The 18,165-nt window shown below is 44.6% G+C and overlaps 1 protein-coding gene across 1 annotated transcript in view; it reads left to right on the top strand.

Moving 5' to 3' along the window:
- The first annotated feature begins 411 nt into the window (after positions 1-411).
- Positions 412-18,165, top strand: part of VSX2 (visual system homeobox 2) — a 30,928-nt gene continuing 13,174 nt past the window's right edge. The window contains exons 1-3 of the mRNA XM_027844681.1: positions 412-781; positions 2,595-2,679; positions 7,324-7,447. Of these exons, the coding sequence (XP_027700482.1) occupies positions 412-781; positions 2,595-2,679; positions 7,324-7,447 (579 nt within the window). The remainder of the gene's footprint in view (positions 782-2,594; positions 2,680-7,323; positions 7,448-18,165) is intronic.

Genomic DNA, 18,165 nt, shown 5'->3' with positions numbered 1-18,165 from the left:
ACATCTCTTTGCCATGCTGTGCACTGGAAACAGAGGCCTGTCTTCCAGGTCTTGTCCTTGGAAACATTCTGGATCTCTCTGACCAAAGCCCTTCTCACCCTGATCAGGAGCCCTCTTTGGTCTCTTGATCTCTGTCCTGGTGCCCCTGGGGCCCTCTGTGCCGCCTGCCGCCTGTAGCCTGTAGGAATTTTTTGGAATTCCTAATCGCTCCTGGCCCCGGTGATTGGCTGCTCAGCTCTGACCCTACTTGGGCTGCTGCCTGGTTGGATAAAAGGGGAATCTCCTTGGGGCTCCAGAGCATTAGACACCAGAGGGGGCACCTGGGACCAACTTCAAGAGGAGGGGAGAGAGGAGGGGGGGTGGGGGGGAGGAAAAATCGGCTCGGGCTCTGCCCCTCCAAAGCACCCGGAGATGACAGGGAAAGCCGGGGAAGCGCTGAGCAAACCTAAAGCCGAAACTGTGGCCAAGAGTAATTCGGGGGGGAACCCGCCTAGGTGCACCGGTTTCGGCATCCAGGAGATTCTGGGCTTGAACAAGGAGCCACCCAGCTCACATCCGCGGGCCGCCCTGGACAGCTTGCCTACCGGGCACCTGCTGACTGCCCGCTCGGTGCTTAGCCCGGCTGGTGTGGGGGGCATGGGGCTCCTGGGGACAGGGGGGCTCCCAGGCTTCTACACGCAACCCACCTTCCTGGAAGTCCTGTCCGACCCCCAGAATGTCCACCTGCAGCCCTTGGGCAGAGCCTCGGGGCAGCTCGATACCAGCCAGACGGCCAGCTCAGGTAGGAGTCGAGCAAGAAGGGATGGATGGTGGCTGGGGGAAAGGGGGAGAGCCTGGAGAGCTGCCCATTCCCCGCCCTTGGAGTCCCTCCCCAGGACAGATAGGAGAAAAAAAGTTAGTGGCCCACGAAGTGGCCGGAGCAGAGCGAACAGAGACCCTTCGCTTCCATCAGGGGATTCCAAGGATCCCGGTTCCCATCATCTCCCACCCTTCATCCACCCGACCCCCGCCCTGGCCGTCTGCCCTGGCTCAGTCTGGCTCCCCTGCAACCGCCCGCCGATAGGAACAGCTTCACGATTTTTCAGGGTCTCCGGATAGGGCCCCTTCAGCCCGGGACGCCGCCTTTCGTTGAGAACCTGGGGGGCGTCTCAGGCTGCAGGGCCAGGGAAAGAGAGGGGGCGCCGGGTGCCAGAGCCCGTTGTGTGTTTTCGGGGGGCTGTAGGCGGACGCGTGAGAAGCTCGGATCTCTTGGGGCAGCTCGCAGAAGTCCCCTTTCCTTCCTCGTCCACATCCCCTGCAGCCTGGCCGCTGAGGGCCAGGCAGGCCGGGGGCGAGAGACGAGCCGGGAGGGAGCCCTATTCGTTTTCCAACAGGGGAGCGGTCCCGGCGGCGGCCACTTCGGGGACTGCGGAGCCCCGGCCGCAGCAGGCTTCGCTAGAATCCGCGGCTCCCCAGCGCTGCTGCCAGCCCCGGCTGCCCGCGCCCGAAGTTCTTATTCCCCTTTATCGCACCCTGCCTTTTTTGGTTGTTGTTAGTTCAAATGACCAAAAATTCCTCTTTTGAAAAAAATAAAAGCCAACGAAAACTGGCCAGATGTCACCTCCTTTCATCCTCCATCAGTTAAAAACAAACAAACGAACCAATCCTTGGATGGGAATAGCATCTAATTCTCGATAACAACCAATATCTTAATGAATGAATTTATTTAATACATTTATTCTCAATGAGCCATTTTTGGCTCCGGGACTGTGATGCATCTCAGCTCTGCTCGGATCTTGGTCGCAGCTACTCTTCCCCACCCCTTCCGTTTTTCTCCTTCCTCTCCCCTACAACAAACGGGGTGCAGATCCCCAGTATTCATTTCTAATCTCCCCTCCAGCCTCTTTTCTCTTTCTCTTATTTTTCGTTTTCTTTCTTCTTTTTTTTTTTTTACTGTCTCACAATGTCGGGCCTTCAACGCACCTCCCCATAGAAGTGACCCTGGGATGGTGAACCTCTTGCCCTGATTTTCCCCCATTCCTGTTCTCTGCTCTCTCCCCTCCTCTTCCACCTGTCCAAGGCAGGTTTTCTTACTAGCGGCTCCTGGCTCTTTTGGTCCAACTTTCCTGCTTGTGTGTGGGGTGTGTGTGTGTGTGTGTGTGTGTGTGTGTGTGTGTGTGTGTGTGTGTGTGTGTGTGTTGAAGAGGGAAGGAGGAGGACACAGAGCCAGGGCGCTCCCTCTGCTCTCTGGATCTCCCCGGGGACTTGGGGCACAAGCCCTCTTTCCCTACCCACTCACCCCCGCGTTTCCCTTTACTCCCCATATAGTGACACTCCCTCTCCCTCCTCCGAGCTTTTCAAGACACCAAGGGCTTCTTCCTTTCCGTCCCTTTTCTATCACAACCAAACCTACAAAAATCTTTCTTATAATCTGCGTTGGGAACGGGAGGATGCGGCGCACCCCTCAGACAGTGATGGGGACAGCGGCAGGGATTCCAAAGGGGACAGTAGCCCTCGGGCCCCAAAGTTTGACCCCTACCCAACAACCACTACTCAACCAGAATAAGAAGGCGTGATTTCCCATAGTGCCGCATGTCCCTCCTTTCCCTTTTCAGATTCTGAAGATGTTTCTTCCAGCGACAGAAAAATGACCAAATCTTCCTTAAACCAGACCAAGAAACGGAAGAAGAGACGACACAGGTAAGAGCCACTCACTCGCTGGTCACCTACTATTATGGCTCAGGTCAGACCCCTGTGGGAACCACCTTCTAGCTCTTTTCCCTCAGTCCCTAGTCTGTCCTCAACCCCACCCCAAGGTCTGTACCCTTGCTCCCCAGGCAAAGACTCTGTGAGTGGAGGAGAGGAGCAGTCTGGGTTTGTTGGGAGAAATGTGGTGTTCTGACCCTTAAGAGTGTGGGTCAGATTCAGGGCCATGAGGAGCTGCTGGCCAAGGTGAAAACTATTCCCTTCCCATGTTTTCCTCTTCTTTTTAATCGGAAACGAAATTGGCAGAAACCCGCGTCCTAGACAAAGTAGGAATGGGGAAAGCGGCCACCTAGTTTTCAGTGTGTCAGCATATTCCTCAGATCTGCACCAGTTCCTCTGTTCTCTCCAAATCCACTCCCGCTTTCAACTGGAGCTGGTTCCTTTGCCTCCCGGCTGCCACGCCGTAGAAGGGGCTTTCTCCTATCCGGGATCAGTAAAGCAACTGGATCCTAGCTTGTAGTCTTCCAGGACTCATACTATCTCTTCCTTCAACCATTCCCGGTCACTTGCTGTTCTTCCTCTATCCTCCCAATCTCCTTGCAACCTTAATTCTCTCTTTCTCCCTCCTTCCCCACTCTCCTCATTACCTTTACCACCATTCCTTGTTACACCTCTAGATGATTCCTGATTTCATTCTTTCCTCCTCTCCACCTCATCCTAGCAATCCTTTTCTCTCCTTTCTACTAGATTCCATTCTCACGCTATCTCTAATCTCTTTCCTACTGTCACCTGATCTTTTGCCCTTTGGAAATTCTGTCTATTCCCATCTCTCTCTTTTTAAAAATACATTTTATAGATGCCTTTTGTCTTAATATCACAACCATTTCCTTCTACCGTCTCCTCTAAACTTACCCCCACTTGGGACAAATTAAGAAAAAACAAAACAAAACAAAACCACCTGATATAAACAATATTTTGTCCTAATAGTCCCTTACCTCTCTGTTGTGTAGGAGAAGGCATTCCTATTTCTTTTTAAAAAGGTATTCCTAAACTGAACCCGTGAATGAGTGTAAACCTGGAGTTTGTCCCTAAATTGACCATATTGGCTCCTTTCAAGTGGCTTCTCCTTTGGCCCCAAACAACTTACTGAATCTGTCCTAATCCAGTCCCCTCATGTTTTCTGTCAGAATTACAAGTTTCTCCAAGATCCTACTCACCTAACACTCTCTCTCCACCCCCCCCCCCCCCATATCTCTTTAGGATGAGAGGAATAAAGGAGGTAAGGGTCCTGGATCAAAGTCAAAACTAACTAATACTGAATAAATGTCGTCAATGTTTTGCAAGCACTCGAACCCAGTATCGTAACATTTTCAAAAAAAAGTTTACCCCTTAAAGTCTTGGGTGCCCCCATAATGTTCCTTATATTGCAGTTTCTTCCCTTCCTCCTTTCCTCTCTTCCTTTCTTCTTCCCTCCCTTCCTTCCTCCTTTTCTTTTTTCCTGCCTTCCTTCCTTCCCTCCTTCTCTCTCTCTTTCTCTCTTTCTTTCCCATATATTTGATCCTGCTAGATCAAAACAAAAGTCCTGTGGGAGATCATTAGGGAGTCTTTCACACCTTTTTTCTTAGTCTTAAAGTACAGAAATTCCAAGAAATCTGCTTTAAAATTATGAGCTCTGAGATAGGTCACCATTACATGTGTTTTGAAAGACTCATGAACATGGAAATTAAACTAAACAGAGCTGTGCCAAAATGATCTCCCTCAGAAAGTAATGGGTTCCCTATCATTAGAGATCTTCAATTTTGTGATTTTCGTTAAGGTTTCCCCCTTGCCTCCCCCTCCCCCTTCCTGCAAGTTATTTCAAAAACATAGGGACCTGGGGGTAGAGGAGATTAGAGAACTGGGAAGGATTGCTAATTGCTGACACTTTTGTTTTTTTGTTAATTGAAGTAGATTTTTCCCCATGCTCCTCTGATTTAGGGATGTTCAACAAAAGAAAATGGGTGGCAGTTAGATCTTTATCTGTTGGAGATAATCCAGGTTCAAACCAGACACCTCTCTTAACTAGGGGTGGGGGGAGGAGGGATGGGGAACAATCAAAGCCAGATAAAGGGAAAGGGACTAGAGCCTCGCAATGCAGGTCCCTTCAGATGCCAGAAGATTCTTCAATTCCTTTAAAAATGCAAACGGAATTCTTTTACAGATTAGTTTGGGATCAGATTGTGAATGAGACAAGTATCCATTTTATAAACATAGGATTTGGGTTCACTTATTGGGTCGGGATCACCATAGAATGGGCAGGCTCAGGACTTGGGTCCAGACTAAAGGAAGAATGGGGGTTGGTGTTAGAGGAGACTAGACTTGAATGTAATAGAACAGCCTCCAAAACCAAATGGATTGGGAGTTAAGGTTCGTGGATAGTCCTATCTATCTCTGATCCTCTCTTTGACCTTGGCCAGATGGTATGACCTGTGCTTATCCATTTCAATAATTACAAAAAGGAATTGTGATTGGGATGATTTATATTAGTGAGACCCTCCAGTTATGAGTAGTAGGGAGTAAAGAGAATCAGAATAGAAAGTGAAAGACTTTCAAAATGCCAAATAATTTACTTTTTGCATACTTAAGCGTTTCAAAACCAGGAAAACAGGAAAAACGATTTAGGGTCAAACTAGGAACTTTGTATAATAAATTGATTTTTTTCTTTCCTTCTCGACCCCATTCCCCAACAATATTAAGTCAATTCCTGGCCCACTGTCCACTGTTTTGCCTGTAGTATACATTAATAAGTGCTTACTGAATTGAAATGAAAGTAGATATTACATTTGTGATTCCTTTTTGAAAGATACTTTGGTTAATGTTATTTCCTTGTTTAAAGAGAAGAATATGAGGATTTCTAAGTGTTCTTAAAGTCCTGTAGTAGATCTATGTTGATCCAATGGAATTCTAATGGGATCAACTATAGAATACCTTTAAAGCAGTTTCAGCACTTGAAGCCTAGCTTGGATTTCAATGTTCATTGCTGAACAGTATCCAGGTAAATGTCACCTGGAAACAGTCTTGATATCAGTACCTGGAGAAGGAAGAGGTTGTACCTGTTATTGGATAGGCAAAAGCAGGTTGAAGTGCTTCCCTTGGAGATCATAATATGCCCCATCTGTACCATGAGTGCTTGAGGATACTGCAGAGAATTGGGAGTTGGGGTGGTGGAAGGGTCTGGATGGAAATTCTAGAAGGTGGTTTGTCTTGGAAAAGAGGGGAGATGGAGTATGTGGGGGAAGTGTACCTTCTGATTCAGGTATAGGGGGAATTGGTGGCAGAGTGTTGTCCATTTGACATTTTAGGGAGCCCAGTGAGGGCAAAGCAGAGCAGAAGGTTAAGAAGATGATGGTGTAGGGTTGAAGTCTTGAGATAAAATAGGCTGGGGAAAAAGAAGAGGGAAGATACTAGATGAGAAATTTTGTAGGATGTATTTCTCAGGTTGTAGCTACAGTGGGAATATAAGAAGCCTCTGAGCCTTGGAAGGATTCATGGAAATACTTCTTGAGTGAATGAATGAATGACATCCATAACGGGATAGAAATTAACGGATCATTTACCTTTCTCAATATGTGGAGGACTTCTTGGAAAACCTTTCAGTAGGACCTAGGAATACTCTCTGCTACATATCTTTAAAGATACCCTTTCTAGATCAAACACAGAATGACTTCTAAATGAAATGGCATTGGCAGGCTCAAATAAAACAATACATTACACTGAAGGAATATGTTGGTTCCAATCAAAGAAGTTAAACTGTTGGCATGCCTTTCTGGGTGCGTATAATTAGATGTATTACTTCTTTCTGGGTAGAAGGAATGGAAGGGGCCCCGTCTTTATCTCTCACAGAGGTGCTTCAATATAAGGTCCAGGCTATATTGGACCTATCCAGAACTATAAGCTGTACTGCCTTGGCTTCTCCCTTGGAAGTAGATGTACGCTAGATGACCCCAACCCTAGGCAAGGCAACTCTCCTCGGAGAGTTGCCTCCAGTACATAGAGTGTTGGAACTGGAGTAAGGAAAACATGGATTCAAATCTTTCCTCTGACACTTATTAACTGGGTGACCCTGGGCAAGCAATTTAACTTCTGCCTGCCTCAGTTTCCCTATTCATAAAATGGGGATAATAATAGCACCCACCTCACAGGGTTGTTGTGAGATTAATTGAGATGATATGTGAAGCACTTTGCAAAACTTAAAGTGCTTTATAAATGCTAGCCATTATTATCATTAGTATTCTTGCTGATGGTGCTTTCATGTTCCTTTGTGTGAGATAAGAGGGAGGGGAAGGGCTGGGGAAAGTCATCAGCCTAACTTAAAGTGCTATATGAATGCTAGGGATTATCATTATTATTATTAAAGTTGCTTTTGTGTTCCTTTGTAGGGGGAAAGGGGAAGACCGAGGAGAGCTGTCAGTCTGACTTAAAATGCTATATAAATTCTAGTTATCATCATCATCATTATTATTGCCGAAAGTGTTTTGGTGTTCCTTTGGTGGAGGGAGGAGTAATTCTAAAGGGAACGGTCATCAGTCTAATTGACTACTGATAATGGATATGGTTTCCTCTGCTTCCATAATCTTCAATAAGTTTTGTCTCCCTCAGGACAATCTTTACATCCTACCAACTGGAGGAGCTAGAAAAGGCATTCAACGAAGCCCACTACCCAGATGTCTACGCCAGGGAGATGTTGGCCATGAAAACAGAGCTTCCTGAAGACAGGATACAGGTAACCTAGCTCCCAGACCTTGTTCCTTCCTTCCCTATAATGTACCCATTCCTCAGCGTTAGGGTGCAGGGCTGGTTTTTGTTTTGCCAAGTTCTGCTCCAAAAAAACCCCTCTTTGCTTTCTATATCCACATCCAATATGGATGTAATTGTTTGGTGGTTGTCTCAAGAAGCCAGGTGGCTCGCATAGTGGATAGTATACAGGGATTGCATAAGAGAAGAGCCGAGTTAAAATCCCACCTCATAGAAACTCAGACCTAGAGCTGGAAAGGACCTCATCATTTTAGGGATGGGGAAACTGAGGCCCAGGGAGGTTGTGGCTTGTCCAAGCTAGTAAGTGGCAGAAGTGGAATTTGAACTCAGGCCTTGATTCTAGAGCCAGTCCTCTTTCCAATGTACTGTAGTAGATACTACCTCTGTAGCCCTTGGCCAGTCACTTATCTTTCTGAGTCTCAGTTTCCTCATTTGTAAAATGGAAACAATAATAGCACCTTCCTCACTGGGTTGTTGTGAGGATCAAATAGATACCATAGTTTGCATACTTTAAGTGGTTACATAAATGAATGAAGGAAGGAAGAAGCAGCCCTTTTCCTTAAGAAGCTTACTTTCTAATAGGGGAAGCTAACACATACTTGGACTGGGGAGGGGGGTGTGGTCTTCAAGAGCAATGGCAGGGCATGGATATGTCTGGGAAGAGACGTTCAAGGCATGGATCAGGGCAAGGTGAAAGTTCACCAGTGAGAACATGTGGTCCCAATAGGTAATGCCTTCATGTGAACCATTATCATTAAGGAATATTTTATTGAAGTTAGCAAGTATTTGTTTTATTTTGGTTTCTTGTTGTTTTTTGTTTGTTTGTTTTGTTTTTTGAGGCCATTGGGAATAAGTGACTTGTCCAGGGTCACACTGCTAGTAAGCATCTGAGAATGGATTTGAACTCAGGTCTTCCTGACTCTGGAGACTGTGTTCTATCCACTGAACTACCTAGTTGTCCCTAGCAAGCATTTGTTAAACACCTGTGATACACTGTGGCCAGTGTAGTGGGGAATGAATATAAGAGATATAAAAGATATGGCCTCTGCCCTCTGAGAGCTTACAGTATAGTTGAGGAGGCGAGACTAATACTCAAAGATATTGAGAAATACATTTTGTGGAAAAGACAGTAAGGGTAACCTGAGAAGGGAGAAGTCCATGTGGGTTCTTGGCTCCACTTATGACCTATGGTGACAGGGACTTTCCCTGTTCCTACCTGCTGGCCTGTGACAGCCACAGGATACACTTAGTGAATGTGCCCTAGACCACAAGTGAAAAGGGGCTGGGAATTACCTCCTGGAATACTCGAGGCTAATGGAATTTACCTCGTGGTTATCGAATCTCCTGTTGAAAACAGCTGTGCTCCTGCCCTTTCTTACTGCCCCCATCCTCTTGAGAAAGGGAAAAGTTTCTTTCCTGCCTCTTCCGACCACGCAGGGTACTCTCATTCTCTCCCAAGTCAGCCCAGACCCCTAGTTCTCCTGGTTCTCCTGGTCTCCTCTTCCCACTCAGGAAACTTGCAGGTTATCACCTGTCCTGTTGTCTGGTCCTTTTTCAGGCAGCTATACGGACCCAAATGTTCTGGGCCATTCTGACCAAATTGGAATAGTGACCCTTTAGCACTGATGGAATAGGGATCCTTTTAGCATTGATGCAGGGTTCCCCTATGGTATAAAATCCACCCCAGTTGGGGGTGGGATACAAATAGGGGTAGGGTGCAAATGTGGTGCTCGATGATTCCCTGGATAAAGAATCAGATCATGTCCCATTCCTCCCATTCCACCCCTTACCCCTCACATCAGGCAGGTAAACAATCCTACTCTCCAGGTGAAATATCAATGAAAGGGATAGATTGTGTGGGTATTTGCATTTCTAGCAGTCTTGGAGTTGCCTTAGATGGATTCCAACCTTGAATGGACAAGATCCTTATCCTCCTAATTGTCTCCATAGTGACTTAGTAGCTACTCCCGAGAGACTGCCATTGTGATGTTTTGTCCCTGCACCCATTACGCAGTATGGCCAGGTCCCAGCTTGGGAACAAATGACTTCTCTAGGATTCATTCCCTGTAGATCAAATTTTTATTTAGGTGACAAAGCAAATAGAGAGCAGGATTTGGAGTCAGGAGAAGCCTGAGTTCAAATTTGACCTTAGACACTTATTAGCTGTGTGATCTTGGATAACTCACTCAACCTTTGTCTGTCTCCGTTTTATATCTGTAAAATGGGGATAATAACAGCACCAACTTCCCAAGATGGTTGTGAGGATAAAATGAGATAATATTTGTAAAGCACTTTGCAAATCTTAAAGCATCATATAAATGCTGTTATTATTATTAGTCTCCCAATTAGATTTTATTTTAAAAATAATTTTATCCCCTGCCTCATACAGGTAGCTAGAGGGAGTGATAAGGACTAAGTAAGGTAGGTCAATTTTTTAAAAATTCTCAACTGGAAATGAAGAGAGAATTATCAAAAAGGACCATCTTGTTCCCCACAGACAAGATGTGTAGGGAGAGAGGTGGTCCTTCAGGGGTGTGCTAGAGTCAGCACTGGCTTTCGAAAGCTGAGTATTAAATTTTCAGTGTGAGCATTTACTCATAAATCAGCACATATTACAAATTAGATTTGTTGTTTTGTTGATTATTTAGACTTAAGAAAGTGATGGATAAAATGTTAATAATGAAGATTAAACTAAAAAATATGTCTTGGGTATATTTCTTTCTTCTTCTGGAGAGACAGTTAAATATTTACCAGTATACCCTTGCCAGGTCACTTCTTGCTGCCATATATAGCTTGACTTTTCTGTCAAGGGAGAAGTGTTATTTGAGAGTGAAGCATACAAAAAGACCTCAGGGGTTGGTTATTACAGGTTTACAGGGATGATTGACAGATTCCTGTGATTGCTGCCCAGAGCCTCTGTTTGGTACCACTGATCTGTGGGTAAGCAACTTGCTCATTTGTATGGATGTTACTAAAATCTTAGAGGCTATAGGGGAGCCTTGAGGAAGTCCTGAGCTCAAGGATGTGAGGAAAGGCCACAAACAACTCTCAGTTACTGTTTCTTACTTATAACTCTCACTTTTTTATTACCATATTTTTATTATCCCTTTGACACTTGAATGACCTGTCTGATATAATTCAATTAAACAAACTTTGATTAATTTAAGCACCTACTATGTTCAAGGCATATAAAGATGGAAAATTATATCATTCTTGTCCTCAGAGAGTCTACTTTCTAATAGGAAAGATAAGACAAATACACAACTAAGTATGATACAGGGTAGAATGAGATAAGGGCAAAGGAGAAGTCTCCATAAAGAAATTTCAAAAAAAGAAATTGGAAGAGGAAGAGTTTACTTTCAGCTGGGGGGAGGAATCAGGAAAAGCTTCATGGAAGAGGTGATTCCTAAGGGTGGTAAACTTGTCCTTTTTTTCTTTTTTTTTTTCTTCTTTTTAGCCTGATAAGATTGCCTAGCATTGGCCTCATGCACACCTAGAGTCAGATCACATAACCCTGGCTATTATCAGTCAATCAATTTGAATTTTGTTAAGTATCTACTATGAGTCAGGCACTGTGCTAAGTGCCAGGGATACAAAAAAAAAAGGCAAAAAAAACCCAGTCTTTCCCCTCAGAGAGCTCACAGTCTAATGGGGCCAACATGTGAACTGTAAGCCCAGTTCCAAAGCCCATTGGAATAGGACTGTCTCCTCACTGCTGGAGATGAATGTCCTACTCTTCATGAGGTGCAGAGTAGAGAAGACTCAAGGAAAATCTGAGAAGACTGAAGTTCTCTAATCGCTTTTATTTGGCCAACTTCACCTTGACCCACCCTCACACAGGGCAAGTCATTCATTTATCTCCACCAATGAGAAGACAGTCCCATACCAATAGGCTTTAGGAGTAAGGTTATATAACTACCTACAAACAAGCTATAGATTGGATAAATTGGAGGGAAGAGGGAAGGCACTAGCATTAAGGGGGATCAGAAAGGCTTCTTGTAGAAGGAGAAACTTAATCTGAAACTTGAAGGAAGCCAGAGAAGCCATGAAGTAGAGCTGAGGAGCCATTAGTCTGGCTCAAAGATGGAGTGTCTGGTTTGAGGCACATTAAGAAGACTTCTGGGAGGGACAGTGGACTTACTCCCAGAATTTACCACCAACATTCCTTCGCTGTAGCAACCTCAGGAAAATGAGGTTATCTGAAAAATAACCCTTGGAGTCAATTCAATTCAGCTAACATTCATTAAGTACTCACTGGAAGTAAGATACTCTATACTAAGGGCCGTAACTAACCCTAATTCTGAGGATCACAGAGCACATAAAAAAAGAGTAAAATATAAGAAAACTGGAAAAAAAGGAAGAGGCCAAGTTAAGAAGGACTTTAAGAGTCAAATATAGAATTTTATATGTTATCCTAGAGGTAATAAAGAGCCACTGGTATTTATTGAATGGGGAGGGAAAATGACATGATCAGACCTGCCTTTAGGAAGACCAGTTTCATAGATGAGGGGAGGATTTATTGGTGTGGGGAGAGAAGAGGCAGGGAGACCAAGTAGAACACAATTGCAGTAGTCCAGGCGTGAGGAGATGAGGCCCTCCACCAGGGAGATGGCAGTGTCAAAAGAAGAAATGTAACAAAGGTAGAAAGGGTAAGACTGGATAACTGGTGGGATATGGGGGAGAGCAGGAGGTAGTGACAAAGAGAAAGCATTCAAGGATGAAACCTACATTGCAACCATGGCTGCCTGGGAGGATGGTGGTACCCTAGATGGTAATAGGGAAGTTAGGAAGAGGGGAAGATGGGGAGAGGAAATGATAGTGAGTTTAATTTGGACATGCTGAGCTTAAGATGCCTTTGAGATATCTTATAGGTAGTTAGAGATTGGAGACTAGATGGATTTTTTGAGAATGGAGAAGACACCGGCATATTTGTAAATAGTAGAGAAGCAGCCAGTAGACATGGAGGGATTGAAGATAAGTGAAAGAGTGGGAATGATAGAGAGGGGCAATCTGCTAGAGAAAATGGGATGGAATGGGATCGTTTGTGCACATCGATGCGTTTGCCTTGGCAAAGAGAGAGGCTACCTGTTTGTGTGAAATGAGTAATAGAATAGATATTGGCAGAAGGTTTCTAAGTGATGTGAGATGAGGAACAGGGGAGAAGAGGGAGATTTCTACAAATGTACTCAATGTTTCCAATGAAATGAGGCAAGTTTCTCAAACTGAAAGGATAGGGGCAGGGAAGATGTGGAGGGTTTGAGAAGGGATGAAAAAGTTGGGAGAAGCTGCTGTGGTGAGTCAGATGGTGACTTGATTAGTGAGGTGTAAAACGATTGCCTTTGGGTCAGCTAGGTGGTGCAGTGGATAGAGCACCAGCCCTGGATTCAGAAGGACCCGAGTTCACATTCAGCCTCAGACACTTAACACTTACTAGCTGTGTGACCCTGGGCAGGTCACTTAACCTCATTGCCTAGCCAAAAAAAAAAAAAAAGGATTACCTTGATGAAGTGAGAGCACAGTTGTTTATCACATAACATAAATTTATAGTGCACCATCAATATGGTTTTGTCATTTTTCTCCATCTTCGTTCGGCAACATGAGAATAGGAGCAATTGCTGGGGGTGGTAGGAATAATCCAAGGCTGCTGGAGTTTGAAAAGGCAAGATCTTCAATAGAATAAGGGAGCAAGGGGATTGAGAGAAGAGGACAGTGTAGAATTGAACTGGTTCACCAGGGGGTCAAGACAGGGAAGGGAAGAGAATGTAGCCAGTGCAAGGATGATCATCAGGTCTGTAAAAGAACTAAGGTGACGATGGAGAACAGGGTCTGGACTTGCAAAGTAGAGGGAGAGAAGAAATGGTAACAGATGATAATCAGATAAAGGAATGTGAGAGGCTATGAACATGGATGTAGAACACTTGTGGGTGATGGTAAGATCAAAGTGTGACCATCATTATATGTAGTTGTGGTAAGATAGAGGAGTAGGTCCTGCGAAATGAGTAAATTGAAGAATTAGGAGGTCGGGGTGTTTGAGAGAGTATCAGTATGTATGTTAAAGTCCCCTAGTATGAAGGCAGGAGGTGGGGAAAAGAAAAAGACTGTGAGCCAGATACTGAACTCATTGAGGATGGAAGGAGAATGTCCTCTTGCACCCCAGGCATTATGATAGTAGTGGTGGGGATGGGGTTTGATGGGTGGCAGGGACTCTGCACTATGAAGCTTGGCTACCCTATTTTGTGGTCCTACCGTTGGTGGCATCAGGGTATAGACCCACACTTATATGGGGTTTGAGTACCTGCCTCCCTGAACCCTCCCACCTCTCATCAATCACATATAGCCCCTCCTTCTACAGCACTTGAACATAGTAGACAGTTGCCTGACTTGTTGCACTAGTAGCAGAGACAGTGCCCTAAATTCATGATGTTTGGGATTGTTGGGATAATGCTCTAGGACAGGCCATGTGGCCTTAAGACTGCAGGTTCCCTACCCCTGCTCTAGTACTTGAGTTGGGTGAATTCTCCTGGATGTAAAAATGGCCCTCTCCTCACCTAGGACTAAAAGCCATACTAAAAGTGCAGCTAGATGGTATGGTGAATAGAGTACTAGGCCTGGAGTCAGGGGGACTTGAGTTCAAATTCAGCCTCAGTCACTTACTAGCTGTGTGACCCTGAGCAAGTCACCTAACCTCTCTGTCTATCTGAGTTTCCTCATCTGAAAAAAAAAATGGTTTGTAAGGAACAAATGATACCATAGTGTAAAGCATTCTGCAAACCTTAAAGTATTTTATAAATGCTATTATTATTATTATTATTACATATGGTTAGGCAAGGGCTCACCAGCCTTGAGTGGAAGGATTTCAGAGATGGTAGAGAGTGAGTTTGGGGCCTTCATTGTTGTTCAGTCATTTTTCAATCACGTCCTACTCTTCGTATACCCATTTGGGGTTTTATTGGCAAAGATACTGAAGTGTTTTTGCCATTTCCTTCTCCAGCTCATTTTATAGATGAGGAAACTGAGACAAACAAGGTTAAGTGACTTGCCCAAGATCACATGGCTAGTAAGTGCTTGAGTTCAGATTTGAAGTCAGGAAGATGAGTCTTCCTAACTCCAGGCCTGGCACTGTTATTGCCTCCGTATGAATTCTTTCCAAAACCAGGGAGTCGAGTGGAGTTGAGGGGAAGTGGAGAGGGAGACTCATTGCACAACTATTTGAGTTGAGCCAAGATTTTCTTTACTCCTTAGAATAGAAGTGATTATATCACAGTGACTTTAGCTCATTGTGAGGTGCTTGAGTTCAGATTTCATCCTCTCTTTCCTTGGGATGCTCCGGAGAAGTTAAGAGTGTTTTTTACATAGGGGAAAACAAGGCCTGCCAGTCCCATGCCATGCCTCTCTGAGATACCTGACTCTGGGAAAATCCAGCTCTTGAGTGAGTGGTGGGACCGGGAGTTAGGATAATAGTCAGGGGCTTCAGGAACTCATTCAGTTTTTCTGAGCTTTAAAAGAGGAAGAATCATGTGACACCCAACCCAGCTCTCCAGGACGTTACAAAGAATAACACCAAGTTTCAAAAAGCTTTGGAGATTTTTGCAGAATGTTATTGGCGTAGGAGGAGAACATGAGGGAGGGATTTTTTTTAAATGAGAAGACTGGGATTTGAAATGAGGGTTAGTTGGGAGCTGAGAACCCAGAGGTCAGTTAGGATGTGAGAGGTGTCAGAGGGATTGAGAAGAAGAAAGGGAGGGAATGGGGTTTTGCCATCCTGCTTTCTCTCCCAGCTGAATAAGGGCTTGGGTATCTCCTGCCATTTAATTCAGCCCATCAGGAGGGTGGGGGAAGCCATTTTGTTAAAGTGCACCAGAGATGGACTGTGTGGTTAAAAGCCACATCCACTGCAATGGAGGGGTTCTCAAGACCTAAGGATCCTGCCAGAGTAATCTCCATGACATTCCAGAGTCCTTGAATTCCTGCATCTCTAATCAGAGATCAGTAGTAACTCATTATTAGTGTGGAGGGATGACTAGGGAAGCAGTATTGGCAACAGCCCTGGATAAAATGGTTTAAGGCTCCGCCAGCCCAATAAATAATTATCAAGCCCAGCATCAGCCATTGTGCACTCCCTACATGGAGAAGCTGAGACTAGACTGCTCTGCTCATTCCTTACTGATACTCTAAAGGGCTGGAAGATAGGTGGTGCGATGGATACAGCACTGGGCCTGGAGGCAGGAAGACCTAGGTTCAAATCCAGCCTCAGACACTTACTAGCTGTGTGACCCTAGGCAAGTCACTTAACCTTGTTGGCCTCAGTTTCCTCATCTGCAAAATGGGCTGGAGAAGGAAATGGCAAACCACCCCAGTGTCTTTGCCAAGAAAACCCCAAATGGGGGCATGAAAAGTTGGACACAACTGAACAATAACACTCTAAAGAGTAGTGGAATCATACCATGCTGGAAGACTAAACTGTGTTATAGAGTAGAAAGGGTCTTTAGGCACCGGCCAGAGCACAGCAGGGAGACCTTGAAGAAGCAATAGACCTTGCTCCCTCCTGGAGCAAGCAGGGGGTTCCAGAAACTCTAGAAGGGGCTCTTGGGAGCCTGGTAGGTATGATCACTGCTGTCTTCTACATCTAGCTGTTCAGTCTGAGTGAAGGGGAAATGGATGGAGAGGAGACTGAGTAAGGGGCAAATGATGTGTAGGTCTAAAGGGTAGAACAGGATTTATTCACAGAGTTAGAGCTGAGAAGGGGCCTTTGAAGTCACCCTCCCCCCCCACAATTTACAGCTGAAGAAATGGAGGTCCATGCCCTGATATTCTAGAACCAGAGGGTAAAGTAGAAATTGAAAGAATCAACCGATCACCTCCTGAAAGAGATCCCCAAAGGAAAACTCCTAGGAATATTATAGCCAAATTCCAGAGTTCCCAGGTCAAAGAGAAAATATCGCAAGCAGCCAGAAAGAAACAATTCAAGTATTGTGGAAACACAACCAGGATAACAAGATTTAGCAGCTTTTACATTAAGGGATTGGAGGGCTTGGATTATGAGATTCAGGAAGTCAAAGGAGCTTGAATTGAAATCAAGAATCACCTATCCAGCAAAACTGAGTGTAATCCTTCAGGGGAAAAAATGGATGTTCAATGAGATAGAGAACTTTCAAGTGTTCTTGATGAAAAGATCCGAGCTGAATAGAAAATCTGACTTTCAAATAGAAGACTCAAGAGAAATATGAAGAGGTAAACAGGAAAGAGAAATCATGAGGGACTTATTAAGGTTGAACTGCTTACATCCCTACATGGAAAGATGATATTTGTAACTCATGAGACCTTTCTCAGTATTAGGGGAGTTGGAGGGAATATACACGTAGACAGAGGGCACAGGGTGAGTTGAATTTGAAGGCATGATATCTAAAAAATAAAATGAAGGGGTGAGAGAGGATTGTACTGGCAGAAGGCAAAAGAGAGAGGTAGAATGGGGTAAATTATCCCACATAAAAGAGGCAAGAAAAAGCTTTTACAGTGGAGGGGAGGAGGAGGGAGGTGAGAGGGAATGAGTGAATCTAACCCTCATCAGATTTAGCTTAAGGAGGGAATAACATAGACATTCAATTGGGTATGGAAATATACCTTACCGTACAGGAAAATAGGGGGGAAGGGAATAAGAGAGGGGGGAATGACAAAAGAGACAGCAGATTGGGGGAAGGGGTAATCAGAAGCAAACACTTTTGAGGAGGGACAGGGTCAAAGGAGAGAATAGAATAAACAGAGGGCAGGATAGGATGGAGGGAAATATAGTTAGTCTTTCATAACATGACTACTATGGAAGAGTTTTGTGTGACTGCACATGTATAGCCTATATTGAACTGCTCACCTTCTCAATGAAGGTGGGTAGAGAGGGAGGAAGAGAGAGAATTTGGAACTCAAAGTTTTAAAAACAAATGTTAAAAATTGTTTTTACATGCAACTAGAAGATAAGATATACAGGTAACGGGGTATAGAAATCCATCCTGCCCTACAGGAAAATAGAAGGGGAAGGGGATGAGAAGGTGGGGAGGGTGATAGAAGGGAGGGCAGATTGGGGGAAGTTGTATTCAGAATGAATGCCATGTTGGGGTGGGGGGAGGGGAAAGATAGAAGGAAAATTGGAACTCAAAATCTTGTGGAAGTGAATGTTGAAAACTAAAAATAAATTAATTAGAAGAAAAAAAAAGAAATGGCCGTCCAGAGAAAGTGACTCACTCAAAGTGTCATTAAATGGCAGAACTGAAATTTGAACCTTGGTCCTCTGACTCCAGATCCAGTGTTTTTTCCACTATTATTCCATGTCTCTTACATGACAGACAATATCTTACTACTTGTTCCCTTTTAGGTGGCACAGTGGATTGAGCGCTAGACCTGGAGTCAGGAACACTTGAGTTCAAATCCTGCCTCAGACACTATCTGAGTGTTTCTGGGCAAGGTGTTTAACCTCTTCCAGCCTCAGTTTCCTCATCGGTAAAATGGGGATAACAATAGCTCTTCCCTCCCAGGGTTGTTGTGAGGATACAATGAGATAATATATGTAAAGTGCTATGTAAATGCTAACCATTAAATCATCTGAGCCTTAACCAAACCTATTTTCACAAAGTGTCCCAGGAAAACTCTGCCATGACTGAAAGATAGGGGATATTTTGGGCTCCAAGGGTTTGAATC

The sequence above is a fragment of the Vombatus ursinus genome, unplaced genomic scaffold (assembly GCF_900497805.2).
Source record: "Vombatus ursinus unplaced genomic scaffold, bare-nosed wombat genome assembly UNPS02014945.1, whole genome shotgun sequence".
Lineage (NCBI taxonomy): Eukaryota > Metazoa > Chordata > Mammalia > Diprotodontia > Vombatidae > Vombatus > Vombatus ursinus.
The sequence above is the reverse complement of the archived record's forward strand: the minus strand, read 5'-3'. Positions and strand labels throughout refer to the sequence as shown.